The sequence below is a fragment of the Halichoeres trimaculatus genome, unplaced genomic scaffold (genome assembly GCF_033239565.1).
Source record: "Halichoeres trimaculatus isolate MK-OKI-2021-1 unplaced genomic scaffold, fHalTri1.1 fHalTri1_scaffold_4, whole genome shotgun sequence".
NCBI classification, from domain to species: Eukaryota; Metazoa; Chordata; class Actinopteri; order Labriformes; family Labridae; genus Halichoeres; species Halichoeres trimaculatus.
In genome coordinates, this window is record NW_027437182.1 from 10733311 (window position 1) to 10751258 (window position 17948).

General features: G+C 40.3%; 1 protein-coding gene across 2 annotated transcripts in view; it reads left to right on the forward strand.

Annotated features, from left to right (window-relative positions):
- cachd1 (cache domain containing 1) overlaps positions 1-17948 on the forward strand; it is an 85790-nt gene that overhangs the window by 58535 nt on the left and 9307 nt on the right. The window contains exons 6-24 of one of the 2 annotated variants that reach the window (XM_074668201.1): positions 1558-1702; positions 1792-2023; positions 2141-2290; positions 4376-4657; positions 5973-6122; positions 7540-7663; positions 7777-7894; positions 9106-9274; positions 9428-9570; positions 10402-10583; positions 11318-11428; positions 13000-13122; positions 13725-13824; positions 13922-14038; positions 14396-14556; positions 14847-14933; positions 15983-16099; positions 16525-16676; positions 17190-17351. In XM_074668201.1, coding sequence (XP_074524302.1) covers positions 1558-1702; positions 1792-2023; positions 2141-2290; positions 4376-4657; positions 5973-6122; positions 7540-7663; positions 7777-7894; positions 9106-9274; positions 9428-9570; positions 10402-10583; positions 11318-11428; positions 13000-13122; positions 13725-13824; positions 13922-14038; positions 14396-14556; positions 14847-14933; positions 15983-16099; positions 16525-16676; positions 17190-17351 — 2825 coding nt within the window. The remainder of the gene's footprint in view (positions 1-1557; positions 1703-1791; positions 2024-2140; positions 2291-4375; positions 4658-5972; positions 6123-7539; positions 7664-7776; positions 7895-9105; positions 9275-9427; positions 9571-10401; positions 10584-11317; positions 11429-12999; positions 13123-13724; positions 13825-13921; positions 14039-14395; positions 14557-14846; positions 14934-15982; positions 16100-16524; positions 16677-17189; positions 17352-17948) is intronic. The other variant, XM_074668202.1, reaches the window with a different exon arrangement.

The following is a 17948-nucleotide window of genomic DNA, read 5'->3' on the forward strand; positions in this document are numbered from 1 at the left end:
TAACTGTTCGTCTTTTTTTTTAACTCTTTATTTAGAGAATGGTTGTGAGCAGTTTACAAACTTATTAGCCATGCACTTTAAGAGAGTATGAAGGGTCCACAGTAAAAGTCTGCCGCCAACATCTAGATATCTTGAAACCCTTTTCCTCCTTAACCTCAATATTTCTTTTTTCTAACAATAAGCTCCTTATTACTTTATAACTATATACAGCATGTTAGAAGAACGTGCAATTACCCTGATCTTCTTTCATATGTAGGGTAATTGTTTGACATGCTTTCAAAGCCAAGGGCCACAGACAACAAAAATAAAATACAGGAAAAAAAGAAAAAAAAAATCTTGTGAATGTTTAACGTTGAAGAGAATAACATCAACTGTTAATTGACCAATTCCTGGAAGTTTGGTTGTGACTGATACACATTTGAGACCTATCTTGACCATAATTGCTTAAATTTTTCCATTTGGAAACAAAATGAGAAGGTGACTTTGTCCATAAAATATATTCATTAAGTTTATCCTCCAATTCCTCTATCATGGGGGGTCAGGATGTAGCCAGTGTCTAGTTATGGTCTTTTTACAAGCAGTTACCAGAATGCCAAAAAGTAGACTTTCCAAAATATAAGCATAAACTCAAAAGCTGTTTTATTTGTAAATGAAAATGTCAGTTTTCCATGAGAAAAAATATACCTACTATAACAACATTATTTAGATTGATATTTAAATTCTGATTTTACTTGTTTCAAGGTGACATATGATCTCAGAGAGTAATGGGGCAAAATTTAGCACTGTTTAGTCAACACAAAAAGGCACGGGTCCACCCAGTCTATGTGTAAACTAAATCAACCATTTTCTAAATATGGCTAACATTGGCATAGCTTGCCTTCAGTCAACCCTGGCTGTACATTCACATCCTCATAACTTGTTTCGCCCTCTCCAGTCAATTTAACCTCTTACACAGCCTTCTTACTCAAGTGCAGCAGTACTTACTCAACTTTATGTTGGTTTTCCATTTCAAAATACACCAAATCCCACCACTAAGTGATGCGTCCTGTCAAACCTATTGTTTACAGATGGTAATGGTAGCAGTCGTAACCATCCGAAAGTCACAGATAAAGTGGCTGCACTACATCTCAGGACAAACCATATGCCTACATTTCAGGCTTACACTATAAATGTCAATAACTCGTTGAAAAGACCTGTGATTCTGGTGTCGACTAGTGAAAAGTCTAGTCAAGTAAACATGCACATCTCTACTTTTTGCTAACTGTAGCTGAGTGCAAACTGGATGAGGGAAGGACACTGACAACCAAGAAGGAAAAGGAATGAGGCTAGAGTGAAAGACTAAACATTTGGTGATCAGATTAACGTGATAATTAAACACTGTAAAGAAGCTTTAATCCTAAAGTCATGTGCCTCCATATTTTCTGCAATTTTATCCATCCAGACCCACAGTACAAATGATCTTACAGTATGTTTCTTTTGTCATGAGTTGAAGATTTATTTCATAGCTCTGTTTAGCCTGATCTTGACATGCATGTTTGTGTATTTCTGTCTCTGCAGGCCTGTGTATGTGTCAGCAGTGCGTCCACAGTCTAAACACATTGTGGTGATGGTGGACCACGGAGCGTCTGTAACTGATACCCAGCTTCAGATCGCCAGAGACTCAGCGCTGGTCATCCTCAACTCTGTAGATGAGCATGACAAGGTCAGTGGGTAGACACAGACTGTATATCTCTCAGGAGAACTACTTTACAAACTTTTCATCTAACATGTTTTGTTTTCTTTCCGATCCAGATCTCCATTCTGTCAGTAGCAGATACTGTTCGCTCCTGTTCCCTGGATCAATGCTATAAGAGTCTGCTCTCTCCAGCCACCAGTGAGACCAAGAGGAAGATGAGCACCTTCATCTCCAACATCAAGGCCTCTGATGGAGCCACACAGCACGCAGCAGGGTTCCAGAAAGCTTTCCAGCTGCTCCGAAACACCAGCAGCCTTTGGAAACAGAGCATCAGTGAGCAACTAATAAGTAATCATTCTTTTAGCTTATTCATGTTTTTTATGTGTGTTGTCTCAGCCATCAACTCCAGCTTGTGTGTATTGATCGGTCAGAATGAGTGAGATGATGGTGGGTGTGTTTTTTCAGCCACAGACATGGTGATCATCTACCTGTCGTCTGGTATTACGTCTCGAGACTCCTCGGAGCAGGAGAAGAGGGCGACGCTGAGTGTGGTCAGAGAGGAGAACCGACACCTTAACAACTCGGTCATGATCCTCACCTACGCTCTCATGAACGGTATGTCATACATGTTAAAGAGTCATGCTTCGATTAACTCAATGTTTTATAACTGAAAGCCTTCAGTTTTAAGGTGTTTTTATGTTTTTCGGAAGTGTTACATTTCATTCCTTTTGGGCTCTTCTTGTAGCTCCTGTTCTTTGTGTTAGATATATTTTTCTGTGTTCTTTGTCACAATGTGTTGAAGAGAAGACTGAAGGTTAGAGAGGTGCTCAGAAACCTCAAAGGGTTTCATTTTGTGTTTGTGTCAGTGTGTGTGTGTGTTGGTGGCGTGCGTGTGTTTCCTTTTCCTCTTTCATTGTCCTTGTCCATCCATCTGCCTCCTTTAATTCCTCCCTCCCTCTGCAACACCACTGCTGTGCATGCATTAGTCCACCATTAATACTAATCGCTTTTGCATCTGAGGATGGAAATGAGGTACATCTAAGAGAGGAGAGAGTGAGACTTCAAAGGGCGTGCTGTTCAGTATGTGTGGGTGTCTGTGTGTGTGTGTGTGTGTGACTGACAGAGGACCTTGGCTGTTTAAAGAGCTCCATGATGAAAAGGATGCAGAAATCTATCATCCTCAGAGTTTATTAGCATTGCATATCCCAAAAAACATTTGTTTGGTTGCTGACGCTGATGCACACAGCTGAAAGGGCCCACTGTGAGCGTGTGTGTGTGTATGTGTGTGTGTCCTATTCCCTGCATCCCCTGCCAAATGTGAAGTGCTGATTGTTCAAGGAGATCAGCAGTCTCTTGGCAGTATAATGCACAGTTGTTTGTGAGAGTGTGTGTTTATGTGTGTATGTGTGTCTTGATGAGATGCCCGCCTTTTTATCAAAAACTGAGTAACAGAGCCTGAATTAACTGCTTTTCTTTCCCTAAGAGACGGTTTCAAACCCTAAATGTTGCTCACTACCTACACAATGTTTTCCGAATGTTTATGCCAAAGCAAAAAAAAAAGAGAGTGGACAAATAAATAGCTCAATATTGAATAACACTTTTACATATGATATCTAGAAGTAGTGTTCAATGATTATACACATGAAAAAATACTTATTTAAATAAAATGAGTAGTCTGCAGATGATATTACGTTTGATAATCCAAGTGAAAAGTTGATTGCATGTGATATGGAAGTAATTTTGCACATTTCAAAGAAAATGTCACCTGTAGCCCTGAAGAATACTTTTTTGGCCTTTAATTCATTATCCATCATGTATTCTACACTGTTCCTTGATCATCATCTGATAAAAGAAGGTGAAAAGAGCGCTTGCAGGTGTGTGATATTTAAAAGAAAAGCAGAAACCCGTGCTGTCAGGGAAATTTCTTCCTTTTTTAGTTTGACATTTCCACCCAATGTCGGTCCCCATGTCAGTCCCCCAGCACGGCGATCAGTCGAGCAGAGCCTTGGCATTAAAAGAAATCCTTCTCTAATCCAGTTAGTGATTGGATACTGGCAGACATTTTGCACTCTATCCTTCCCGGTGCGTCACAGGATGCCAAATGTTCCAGGTGACAGCTGTAAGGTCCAGCCATGGTTATCCGTCCTCCTCTAAATGACCTTATGAGGCATGGAAAGATAGAGTCTGGGCTCTGCATTAACTTCTCAGCTGCATATTTTCTTTCTAAAGAAGAGGGATTTATCCTCGACAGGATCTCTGAGCTTCACAGATGACGGTTGGGTTCGGCAGATGCATGAGGATTTCAGAATAAAGCTTGTGGAGATGTTGACACAGGATCACAAGTCAAGGCCCGCATGAGTAAATGAATTATCTCTGCTGATGATCCCAAATTAGTTCGGGATCCTTGTGACATTGTCTGCTTTGATTTATGACCATGTCAGATGCAGCCTCCTGCTGTTTAACCATGTGAACCTCATGAGATCAAATTCAATCACTTCAAAGAATCTGGTCTGTTTGGTGGCTGAGGCTTCTCAAAAGTTCTTTTTATGATGAGACCAGCTGCTTATCCTTTTTTTTTCATTTTACAATCAAGCTTTTCTTTTCATTTGTACAATTACCCTGTTTCTCAAGCCTGAAGCCATGTAATCAAATACAGACTTGTTCATTCTCCCATTGTCTTCCCATCTTCTCCTCCCACAGAGGGAGTAACAGGCCTGAAGGAGCTGGCCTTCCTTAGAGATCTCGCTGAGCAGAACTCGGTGAAATACGGCGTTGACCGAACTTATGACAGGGACCGCTCCTTGGCAGCATCTTCATCTGGATCAGGGGCTTCGATGATCCCTGTGATGAAGGGCAGCATGATGGTGCTGAACCAGCTAAGCAACCTGGAGACAACAGTGGGCAGATTCTACATCAACCTTCCCAACCGAATGATCGACCTGGCTCGCTTCAGTCTGCCCTACTCTGACCCCATGGGAGATGGTGAGTTTGGACAAAGCAGAGAAGAAAGTGTGGACTGGTAATGAAATAAAAATTTGGCCAAAGATTTATGTTCTGATTAAATCCAAATCAGAAAGTTAATTTTGAACTAAAAATTGCTTTACCATAAAAAAGAACAAGAACTTTTAGTCATAAAGCAATTCTCAAGAGATTAAATGGTTCCCCCAACCTAATTTTTAAGTGTTTCCACCCTGATTCCTTGGACCTGTCAAATTTTTCAAATTTGGCTACTGAAACGTTTGGCTCTTATAACTGGCAAGTACTTGATCAATTAGAAAAGTTGAATGCTGCGAGCACCACCCATAAGGTTCCTCAGGGTAGGGATGTCCCGATATTACATTTTCGCTTCCAATACGATACTGATACTGCAGCATTGAGTATTGGCCAATACCGATATTAATCCAATACGATAACAGCATTAAACACGCATACTTTTATTACTTATTTTGCAGTATGTCTGTCATGTTAGAAAAGGCTTGATTGAGTAATTATTCAAAGTACAGTAGTCAGCAACAGTAGGTATGAGGAAAAACTGACCAATTTATTATTGACCAATGGGTAACAGAAATGTTAACATTAAACATAAAAAAATACTAATAATTGAATAAAGTAGAGAATAAATTAGAAGACCCAGAAAATAACCTAAATAAATCAAATAAAAACAGCAGGAGTGGAGTCTGGAATGGACTGCTTATATCGGAGATTTTAGATGCATTCCGATACGATACCGATATTTGTTTTTTTGCTGATATCGGACCGATATCCGATATTAATATTGGACTGGGACACCTCTACCTCAGGGACCCTTTTTTGTATGATAAAGTTTCTGAAAATGTATTTTGTCAACAAGCATGTCTCCATCACACGTTCCTGCAATGAAAGATGGATCAAGATTGAAATTTTACATTCTGAATCACAATGTCATACCCAACATTTAGCTTAGCATAACCTGGCATTATAACAGTGGGGGGCTGATATCATAACTGTCTGACTGTAGGAACTCAGCCTTTTAGCAGATCTTACAGTCTGTATGCTATGCTAAGATGAGCTAAGCTCAAAGCCTGCTTCCTGAAAATTTAAACATATTTATTGTGCTGACTCTTGAAGAGCATTGATCATAAATGCCAAATTTTAAATTTTTCATCTGACGAAAATGTTAAATTTGATGAAAAGTGTGATTGTTTATGTATTTGCTACACAGTAAGTAATGGTACAACAAGATTCATTGAAAATGTGCAGAAGCTGAGAAGAAACAAGATTACTCAACTAAGTCAGAAACATGTTCTTCTTTCTCCAGGGTTTATTATGACTGTGAGCCGGCCGTGTTATTTTGGAAACCTGCTCCTGGGCGTGGTTGGTGTGGATGTGAACTTGGCCTACATCTTGGAGGATGTCACTTACTACCAGGACTCCCTTGCTTCATATACATTCCTCATTGACAACAAAGGTCAGTATCACAGAGACAGAAGATGTAGCAGTGATTTTTTGAAGTTTGAAAGGTTCCTGACTCCCATGTGCACAATCTCTCAACAAATGGTGCGTTTTCCAACTTATGGTTAGCTCAGTAAGGCTGTGAATCCTGACAGCCCGCTCTGTAATTAAAGTTTCCCCAAACAAAACGAGCACCAATCAGGGAAAATTACTCTTTGACAACCTTTGACTCCAACAGACTCCAGCGCTATCAATCTTTATTAGCTGCACTCTGAATGATTGTAGTAGAGGTATTTTGGTGTTTTTGTTTCCCATACAAACATAATTACACTTTATTTTGTCTTCCTCTTCAGGCATTTTCTCTTATTAGACTTAATTTACATCTTCTTGGTAGCTTTGGCACTTCTTTGGCATTACATTCTCAGTTTAGTCTTGCCTCAGCTCATTGCCACATTGCAGGGCGGTAGTGCTCATATCCGGTCTGGGTTTGTTTTGGCTTCAGCTGAGGGGGTTTTGACTAAATCACTGGTGCTGTTCAGCAGGTAAGTTGTGCTCTGTAGGCCTGGAGAGCAGCAGCAGGAGTACTGGACAGGGTTTGAGCTGTAAGCTGAGTTAATAAGATTTTTTAAAAAAAACCTGAAACCTGATGGTGGATGCTACATTTAAAAAGGGAAACTGTGAGTTTTTATTACATTTACCTGTGAACAAAGTTAATCAATGTTGTTGTACTTTTGGTTGCTTGATACAAGTGAGGCTAAAAAGGTGGCTTGAGGAGGTGGGGGTGAAATATAGCAAAGCAAAACAGACAACATGAAGACACTGACATTTACTCACACCAAGTGTCTAGTGTTTGATTTTTCACATTAAACCAAATGCTCCTCCACTGTGCCATTAAACAGGTCTCCCTTTCTCTCTCTTCAGTGTTTGTTATTGTAATAAATATGCTATCAAATTACAGCGTATTACAGTGCCGTGGTTACTAGTGCAGAAACTCAGTAAACACTGATGAATGAGTCTCATTAAAGTTATTAGCTAGCATTCAAATCGTCTGCTGCCAATTACAGTGTAGATAAATATAATTAGCCAAATGTGCAGCTGGTGAGAAGCTTTCGGACCTGGAATTAAAAAAAAAAAAGAGGAGAGACCTAGAAATATTTGAGTATGGGGGCATTGAAGGATTTGTCTTGTGACTTTATGAATGCACGTGTGTTTTCTTTCTGAGGACAGAGGTGCCATGTGTTATACAGCTTAAACTAACAAATGAACACTTTTCCTTGTTTGTATAAACATATTACATGGGTGCGCCTCATTTGGGACTTGTTTCCTCATCTTGGTCCAGTATGATTTGCTCTAGTAGTGTTTCATGCAGGTTTCATCATTTGTATGCTCTTGTTGTTTATTATCTCTCATATTGTTGCTGTTTTGTTCCCCAGGTTACACCCTGATGCACCCATCTCTGACACGGCCCTACCTGATGACTGAGCCCCCCCTGCACACGGACATAATCCACTACGAGAATATCCCAGGATTCCCTGTGGTCCGACAAAATATCTTGGGGTAAGAAGGAATAAGGAACACTACTTGAAGCCAAATTTGTTTCAAAGTTGACCTTTCAACATACAACACAAAATGTGCGTGTATTTACTTAGTGTGTTGTGTGTTTGTTGCAGTCTTCCTCTGGGCAGTCAGGTCATCTCTGTGCCGGTCAATTCCTCCCTGTCCTGGCACACTAACAGACTCCGGGACAACAGTAAAGACACGTACAACGTCAGCTACGCTTGGAAACTGGTATGTGTGTTTATGATAAGTGACCTGATGCATCCAAAACCTTGGACTTGGAAATTTACTTTTTGTTTTCAATATTTTCACAGAGTAAGTTAAAAGTCCTGATCAAGAATAAATATATACATAATAAATATGTCTTAAACACTTTTTTTAAAGCCGAGCTGTCCCTGTGAAAAAAATGAGACAACAATGTTACATTTATTGTAATTTGAGTCAAGTGTATACAGAAGTTCTGAGCTGGTAATCAGCCTTTCTTTCCTCGTCTGAGTTTCCATGCTCCAGATTGAATGTAAGCAGCAGGATTGTTTACTTGTGCAGTCACAGGGGAGATGAATTATGATCTTTGGCTTGGGGGCAATGAGCCATTGTCGTGGTTGGAAAAATACTGACTCATCTACTCTCTCTTTGTACCTCCCTTACAGTTTGGTCTGTCGCTCTTTATCATTAATGCTTCACTGTTTAAAAGCTCTTTCAAAGAGATTTATAACCTCAGGCTGTATGTCACCACCAAACTTCCACCACCTTGAATTAGCTGTGGTTTAATACTCCGTGTAATAAAAACCAAGCGCTTCCACACCCATAAACTGTCTGTCCCTTGAATCTGCTTTTCCTCCCAGGGCCAGCAGTGTCATGTTTTAGGAATAAATGGCGACAGAACGAATAACATCAGGCCGTAGTGAGAGTATTTTTGCTTTTTGACATTTGGGTATTTTTGGCAGGAGCAGAAATATCACACTTAATTCAGGCTTTTCACTCTGAGAATTTTTAAAATGCTACTGACATTTGACGGGCGCAAGAGTTCAAACGCGTCAACTTTGCCATGGGTTTGGCAGCTGGCTCTGTTTTTGAAATGAACTCTCCAGAGTCAGGAAAAATGTTCAAATGGGGGATGAAGAAAGACGAGGAGGGGTCTGTGGTTTTTGTAGCTCCATTTTGTCTTTTTGTTGCAGCAATACTTTTGTCTTTATTAGACCCTGTATTTGTGTCATGCTTGCTGTTATTGTGCTTTTGACTGTAATTAAGACAGTGAATGTTTTAATGTTGGCGCTACAGTGCTAAACTTTTGGAGAAAACTCTGTTGTCTTTAATTTAAAAATGTTTAAATTCGGGTCATTTAAAGATTCATGTGTTTAGTTTTAAAGATCTTCTACTAACCTTTACAATCCATATTTACAACTTTTTACAATTGTCCTCTCCTGTCTCTTGTTTTCCAGGTTCAGGACACATCGTTCATCCTGTGCATTGTGTACGTGCAGCCTGAGATCCCAGTGAAGCAGCTGAAGAACTTGAACACAGCTCCCAGCTCCAAGCTGTTGTACCATCGTTTAGACCTGCTGGGTCAGCCCAGCTCCTGCCTGCACTTCAAACAGCTCGCCACAGTCGGTAAGAACAGTACCAAATCCCAAGTACTGCACTCGTATATGATAACTCACAGGTACTCAAGGATTCTGCTGACTTTATTTTTAGCCATACTCTGCTCCCAAACACTGATTAGCATCTCTGACGGTTCCTTTTTCTCCTCTGTCTCTTTCCCAGAGTCCCCCACAGTGATGTTGGCAGCTGGTAGTTTCTCCTCTCCCTATGAGCACCTCAGTCAGCCAGAGACAAAGCGCATGGTGGAGCACTACACTGCATACCTGAGCGACAACACCAGGCTCATTGCCAACCCGGGCCTCAAGGTACACACGCATGGGAACACAGATACAGTACAAGGCACAGGGCGTACACAGGGTTAACGTAGTTTACCTCACAAACTGAAGGAAAGTAGCTTATGGAAGCAATAATTCATCACTTAGTGGTCACACAATCACAAAAGGACAGCCTAATTTTCATTTTGGTTATTTTTTTAGACTGTTTGATCAACTGATTTTAATTTCTGCTTCAATTCACACTTTTATAAATGAAGTTCTGCATCTTTAAGAAGGAGACAAAACCCCCACGTGGTTTTGGCAGTCTGTGTGCATTCCTGTCCTGGAGGGGGGAGCACAGGGTTAGAGTTTGAACTCTAAGCTCCAGTCCCAGCTCTGATTCCCAGGATAGTCTTAAAGGCCCCCTCCGGTGACCTCATCACCCCTTTCAAATGTAGAAGCTTTGCAGAAAATGGAACTGAGATGTGATTTTTCAGGGTGTTTTTCAGGGCTTTAGAGACCATTTTCCTTCTACTGGTTTTCTGAGCATTGTTGGGGATTTTTCTTCATTATGCATTACAAAATTGTTCTGTAAATGTTGAAAAGCCACGAGAGAGAACAATTAAATCAACTTTAGGTGTGGTCAAACTGGCAGGAGTGCCTTTCTATGTCTAAGTAGTTTGAGAGTAGAGTTTGGGCAAACTTGCCAAAAGCTTAGCCAACTTTCATTTCAGCCAAACCCCAGATTAAAACTTACTTTCTCTCCCTCCTCACATTCTCAATCCCCTCTTTGTTTACCTCCTACTTTCCCTTTTTCGATGCATTCTCTTTTTTCTTTTCTTTTCTCTCTCCTCTTCTCTCTTCATCCCTTCCTCTCTGCAGTCCTCTGTCAGGAACGAGGTTATGGCAACCAGTCACGTCACGGATGAGTGGATGACACTAATGGAAATGAGTAGCCTCAACTGCTACATTGTGCGCCGTTACATAGCAACGCCCAGTGGGGTGCTCCGGATTTACCCAGGATCACTGATGGACAAAGCCTTCGACCCGACCCGCAGACAATGGTGAGGCTTACTTTGGAGGGTGTGAAGGGGGAAGAGAGGAGGGTGGACATGTGAGGGTGTGTGTATGTATGGTTGTGTGATTAAGGGGAGTAGAGAATGTTGGGTAGGTAGGAGTTAAAGGGAATGAGTGTGTGTGCAAATTACAGGCACATGCTCACCGGCCTATGCTGAGCTCAATGAAGCTTTCCTCATTAAACTGTTGGGATTTAATGAGTTGTCAAAGCAGCTTGAATGTTAAGCAAATCATGTATAAGAAATTGTTGTAATTTTAAAACTTTTTTTAAAACAGTAAAGGCATTTTAATCATGCTTTGTTTGAAATTAAAAGTTGTTTTTCAGCTCAATATATATACAGGTATGCCACTATTTTTCATGAAAAACTACTTTTAGAGCCTAAATTATTCAGCTCATGTTGAGTGTTCTGCTTTTCAATGTCAGTCTTTGATTTTGGAGAAAAAATACTCACATTGAAGGTTCGGCTACATGACTGAGAAAACATCTAAAGAAGTGAAAGAATATTATAATTGTAAATGTACATGTATAATTCATACTGCCTCCTGGTCTATTCAACTTTTATTTTGTTGAATACCTGCTTTTTAGTTTGAGAATATGAAATCCAACAAAACATAAATCCTCTTTTTAAATATTGTGTTTGGGTTTCCATGCTAACCAAGAAAATAAAAATTAAAGAAACTTGAATGGGCTTTCCCTTAACCTGTGTGATATTCTCTTTAGGTACCAGCATGCTGTAGCTAACCCTGGCCTCATCACCTTCACTGGACCGTACCTGGATGTTGGCGGGGCCGGTTATGTTGTCACTATCAGCCACACCATCCATGCCTCCAGGTAGGAAGTAGCATTTTACATCATTGACAAAAATATATCAGACTGATCAGGTATTAATCTAACATGAAAGTTGTGTAAGTTATTATAAAAAAGTTATCAGTTTAAAAATGAATGTTTTGATTCAGAAAAAGACTTTCTTGGGCTATTAGTGTTTGGTAGATAATTACTGCGAAAGCTAGCAAACAGATGAATTAGCTTAGAAGCTTCAGTGTGTGACTGACTTCATCTAGTGGGACAATTGGAATTTTCTCTGTCGCTTTGACTGGCTGTTGTAAAAGTGTGTTCATGTTTTTAAAGAAAAGTGAAACTCAAAGGAAAAACATGGAGAATAAGGTTTATAAGTTCTGACAAAATTGTCCTAAAATCCTGTAACTGAGTTTTAATTTTAAGGCACAGCCAACAGTCAAATTTCGCAACCAGCTAATGAACAAGCTAATAGCTAAGTCTGCTTGCTAACATTGGGCCACAAGAGGCTGAAATTTTCTGTCTGTATGTAAAAGTGACCAAATAAAAAGAAAGAATACAGGACACATGCATTCCTACATCTACATCCTCTTTGTGGCTTCAAATGTGACTCAAAATTAACGCCAACCTTGCTCTCTGTAACATATTAGCTTAAAATTGATGAGTCATTGTATTAAAAACTTACTCACACTCTTCACGGGAGAGCAAAGTAACAGTTTCTGCAGCTTCAATTGATGTGTGAATTTTTACACCACAAGGCTAAAGTTATCACCCATCCCTGCCTTCTTTTTTTAAGCTCTCAGTGAAAGATGTTGCTCTCCTACTAGTTAACTTATGCAAAGAGCCAAGACTCTTATGCTAGCAGCTAGCCCCAAGTCATTTAGACAGAGAACTCAATCTCTGAGGACAGGAAATAATTTGAGGCAGATCATTGACCACTTCTGCTTCAGGCTTGTTTAGTGAGTAACAGAGTATCCCTCATTAAAATGTTTTAGTTTTTGTTATCTTCAAGTATCCGCTCTTCCAAACCGCCCTCAAGCAGAACACTGTATTTTTACCCACATTCTTGAGCATGGTGTGATAAAGTCAAGTGTTGCACCTGTGCTTCACTAAGTCTTTTTGGCCCCCGTTTGGACACATTCTCTTTGAGCCTGAGTTGTTGCCGAGATCAAAGTGTTTATGTTTCTGGTTCTGTTAACTTAAAATGCAACACCACAGCCACAAAACCACTGGCTGGAGTACAATGGGAGCTGTTTACCTCAGTCCCTGCAAGAGCGCACTATAAACATAAACACTGTGTGTCTGATAAGAGAGGATTAGTGTGTTGATGCCTGGCTCAGTGAGCATGCTCTAACTTTACACAGTCTGAAGTGTGTATAAACACTGGTTCAAAGAAAGTTATGTGTGTGTGTGAGGGGATTTTCTAGCCGTTATGTGTAAACATTTATTTCATCTTAAAGGTGTTAAGATGGGTTTGATGTCATCTTCCAGTCACTTCTTAAGTCCTCTCCCACAAAGTCAAACACACATCAAAGGATTAAGATACATCTGTTAATCACATTATTTTTCCTCTTTTTTTAATCATTTAATTCTTCCTTTCTCTTCAGCTCTCAGATGGCTCCTGGTTATGCAGTTGCAGTGATGGGTATAGACTTCACCCTACGCTACTTCTATAAGGTCCTGCTGGATCTGCTGCCTATCTGCAACCAAGATAAAGGCAACAAGATCAGGTGAGTCATCAGCTGAATTTTCCCCTTTGCTTTCCTCTGACTTTCTTGTGTCTTTAGAGATAAAATTATTTATTCTGTCTGTATTTCTACCTTTTCTACTCACCCTCTGAATTTGCTCTCATTTCTGTTCAACAGAGCTAGATTTAGAATTAAACTTTCAAAGAGATCAAGGAAAAAAAGAAAGCAGGCAGAGGAGATAAGCTGATTATCATGGCATTCCCTGCTGGAGATGTGACGTTGCCTCTGTCTCAGTTCTACATACTTTCTCCAGCTTTTATGTCTGCCTTTTTAACCCCCACCACCACCACCACCTTTCCCTCATTCTCTCCTTTCTCTGCTTCCTCCGTGCTCTCTCTCTGTTGGTGTTCAGGAGCCATATAAAACAGGATTAGCTCAAAGGGGGTGTGAAGCTAAGAGGAGCTGTATTTGGCACAATGTTTAAGGTGTGGAGGGAAGAAAAATGGTTTAGTTCTTTGCAGATTGAAGTTTTATATAGGCACCAGGAGAGGTACATGTATTCCTCTGATTAGTTCCCACCGCTTCACTGTCATCCACATTCAAAGGATCAACATGCAGCTTGTTTTTATGTTTGTACATTCTAGATGCTTCATAATGGAGGACAGAGGGTACCTGGTTGCTCATCCCACACTCATTGACCCCAAAGGTCACGCCCCTGCAGAGCAGCAGCACATCACACACAAGGTACAGAACTAGAAACTTACATTCAAACACAATATCATGAAATCTTCTATTTGTTGTCTTCAGTTTTTCTTACATCTTCACTTATTTTTGACTGCAGGAGCCACTGGTGGCAAATGACATCTTGAATCACCCCAACTTCGTCAAGAAAAACCTGTGCAACAGCTTCAGTGACCGCACCGTGCAGCGTTTCTACAAGTTCAACACCAGCATCATGGTGAGTGAAAAATAAGCACAAGATAACTGTATGCACAGCTGACTGCAGAGGAACGCAGACAGTCAGTCAGACACAACACTCCTCAAGGCTTCTCTGGCACAGTGTGACTGTGTGACGGTATAGCACTGCTACCTTGTGGTGGTTTGGGGTGTTGCAACCTAGAAATCTTTTCTGAAGCAATGATCCCATTGAATATGAAGTGTGGTTTGAGTGAGTTTGTAGGTAACACAGTTATAGCTCTCTAACTTCTAATATTTTTGTAACTGTGGTTTCCAGAGAAGAACTCAGAAAGCATCCAGTAAATAAACTTGTAATACGAATATATGTTTTTTCTTCTTGGGTATGTCTCTTTTTCAGGGGGATCTTACCAACCTGGTCCATGGCAGCCATTGTTCTAAGTATCGTCTAACCCGGATCCCCGGCACTAACGCCTTTGCTGGTATTGTCAATGAGACGTGTGACTCTCTGGCATTCTGCGCCTGTAGCACTGTGGACCGGCTGTGTCTCAACTGCCACAGGTTTCTCTCCTTTTCTTACTTTTTCTTCCTCTAACTGCTTTCTTTTCAGGATTTTGAGGCTACAAACATGAGATGATCCTGATGTAAAATACTGAAGAGAAAATGTGATGTTTTGCCGGGTTTATTTTGACAATATTACAGAAAAAACATGTTTTTTTTAAGGTGATCAATATCTGATAGTAAAAATTGAACAGTATGCATTATAACAGACGCTCAGTTTGTGAAAATTTATACAAAAATTACAACTTTAAAATTGTTGGTCACTGAATATTTCTCTGTGTTTTTTTCAGAATGGAGCAGAATGAATGTGAGTGTCCATGTGAGTGCCCTCTGGAGGTCAACGAGTGTACTGGCAACCTCACCAATGCTGAAAACAGGTCGGTGTGACAGACATTTCTGAGCCATAAATTGAAAATAATTCTACAGTTATCTCCACAACTACTTTATTGTTTTTGGGAGTTAATTTATTACTAAGATCAAGGGAATAACACCACTCTGCTTTAAAAATATTGAACTATTTGAATCTAAGCAATTTCATGTACTTCTTTAAATCTTTCTTTCATTAAGAATAAATCGCAAAATTACCTCCTCTAGGAAAAATGGAAGGAAATATTGACTAAAGCAGCATCTCTTTTTACTAATATGGCTGCACTAAAGGGTGATCATATAGAACCCTAGAGATTCTTTACTTGTTTTAGTATAAAAATGAGATCACACACCAGTAACATTTTTATATACTGAATTAGTGGTCCTTTATCCCTTACTTTTTTACATTTTGCATTATCTCTGTTAATGTTTTGTGTCACTTCTACTCTTTTCCTTTGCAGCTTAGTGCTTCTCATGCATTGCCACAGTTTTGCACATGTGATTCAGTGCCTGATGACACATTTTCTAGATGCATCTCTTTAGTTATTGTCCATATTTCCTCTTTCGAATGCTTCTCTTTTATTATTTCAACCACGTACATAATTCCGCTCCTGCAAACACTTTGGGTGCTGAGTAAATGTTTGCAGGACTTTCTTCACTTTCCTTTCTTTCCATTTCTTGTTGACTCATCATTCTTTTCATCTTCCACCAGCTGCCTGTGACTGTGCATCAGTGTTTAAAATGTCAAGTCCCTCTTTGTTTCAGAGAGACATGCAATTATCATTTTCCACCACCAGAAGTTCCTCTGTGTTAAGTGTCAAGCTGGGTTGCTCTTTGAGGTTGTGGAGCTGCTTTGCATAAAGTGACATGCTGAAGATATCACTTTGAGGCTCAAGCTTTGAATTCTTTTCACGCCAGATTTACTGATTTTAAGATTTAGTCATGCTTCATTGTAAGGATGCCTGGTAGCTGAATATTTTTTATTTTAATGTGATCAATACAGACACTTCTTTGTGTTTTAACTTTGTGTGTTTCACAACTTTGTGTGTGTTTTGTGCAGGAACCCAAGTTGTGAAGTTCACCAGGAGCCAGTCAGTCTTAATGTGATTGATCCAAGCCTGCACGACACTCTGCCACAGTGTATCAACACACGCTGCAGCCAGAGATACACAAGCAGGTATGCATGCTTTAAAGCACCAAGTACACCACACTACAGCGTGAGTAATACAGAACATATTGTGTGCATTAAGTGAATACAAAAATGTAAACAAACCAAGGAGGTTTGATTTGTAAATACCGTAGGCACAGTGCCCCCTAGTGGCAGTTAAAAGGAAGTATGTAGAGTTTAAGATTTCTAAAAAAGAAACCACTCATAAAGATATTTTTGCTCGGTTTCCTATTCCTAGTCATAAAAAATGCAAACAAAATTTGCTCTTAGGCTTTGAAAAACTTAATTTTGAGGTTACTTAAAAAAAGTTTTTGCCCGTTTCCTCCTAAATCTTTTATAATTATGTGAGTGACCATCTGCAAAGTAACACAGCTGATTCTTTAAAAGTATTTCAGTATTTCTTCATGTTGTTGATTTTCTTCACTCTCTTTCAGTGACTGTTTTGGCGTGTTGGACTGTGAGTGGTGCATGGTGGACAGTGATGGTAAGACTCACCTGGACAAGCCTTACTGTGCCCTGCAGAAGGAGTGTTTTGGGGGCATTGTCGGCGCCAAAAGTCCTTATGCTGATGGCTTGGGATTAATGGGTGAGTGAAATGTGGGAAATGATCAAGCTCCTAAAAACCTGATTATTTCTTGTGAAAATATAGAAATATGCATGTTATTGCTCCTCCAGTGAAGTAAGAAAGAAGTGTAGTCTTCACAGATTCTGACTCCGGTAACACGTCAGGCTGCAGGGAGAAGTCAGAAGGAGACACAGATCAAATTGTTTGGAGGCTCTTTGGGACTGCAGGAATATTACTTCTGCAGGTCAAGAATAACCACAACATTTGACAGACTTGAACTTTTCTGTTATTTTGTCTTCTTTCTGTTATCAAGAGAATTGGCAGACGTACTGCAGCTGAATAATTTTTCTTTGGCACTCAACACAAAAACAGTGTAGAAAATATCTTGGTTTTAGAGCATGATTTAGGATCTGAGCCCAAGCTGTTTCTTATTGGCGTGTTATCACTTCTTCAGCCATCTGAGATGCTGTCCTCCTTTGACACACTTCAGACTATAATTTCCCTGTTTTCTCCTCGACCATCTTTCCCCCACAGATGAGGAGGTGGCGTCTCTGAACATGATCAAGAGTGCACCTGTGGGTCCAGTTGCCGGGGGCATTATGGGATGTATCATGGTGCTGGTGCTGGCTGTGTATGCGTACAGACATCAGATTCACAGACGCTCACACCAGCACATGTCACCACTGGCAGCACAGGGTAAGTCTGATGAAGACGTTTAAGTAATTCAATCAAATAAAATTCTGAACTGGTTGATAACCGAGCATCACTGCACCATCTGGGGGGCACCAACAATAACCAACCCCAAGTTGTCTGTATCTCATGAGGCCCACAGCTCCCCAAAAACAAAACAGCAACATCAAAAACACGTCTGGTACAGCAGCTGCTTGCGTTAACCTTCACATTTCTCCATCACATACTGGCATTTCTGTAAATATCACAGTTTAAAAGCAGCCTGATTAACAAGCAAGTGCTGCTGGAGCTAAACAGCTGACATTAGCATCACGCCACCGCAGCTGCTGCTGCAAGATTTGTGTAATTGCTCAGCGCTATTGACAGAACCATCACACTAGATTACAACAACATTAAAACTTTGGAGCCCAAGTCGCTTTAAGTTTGATAGCTTGGTTAACAACTTGGAATAGATGGCAGAGAGCGGCTACTTTAGCACCCAGGCATTAGGTGGAGGAATTGGCTCCTATCGTTGCAGTGCTTGACTTGGTGTGTGTGTGTGTGTGTGTGTGTGTGTGTGTGTGTGTGTGTGTGTGTGTGTGTGTGTGTGTGTGTGTGTGTGTG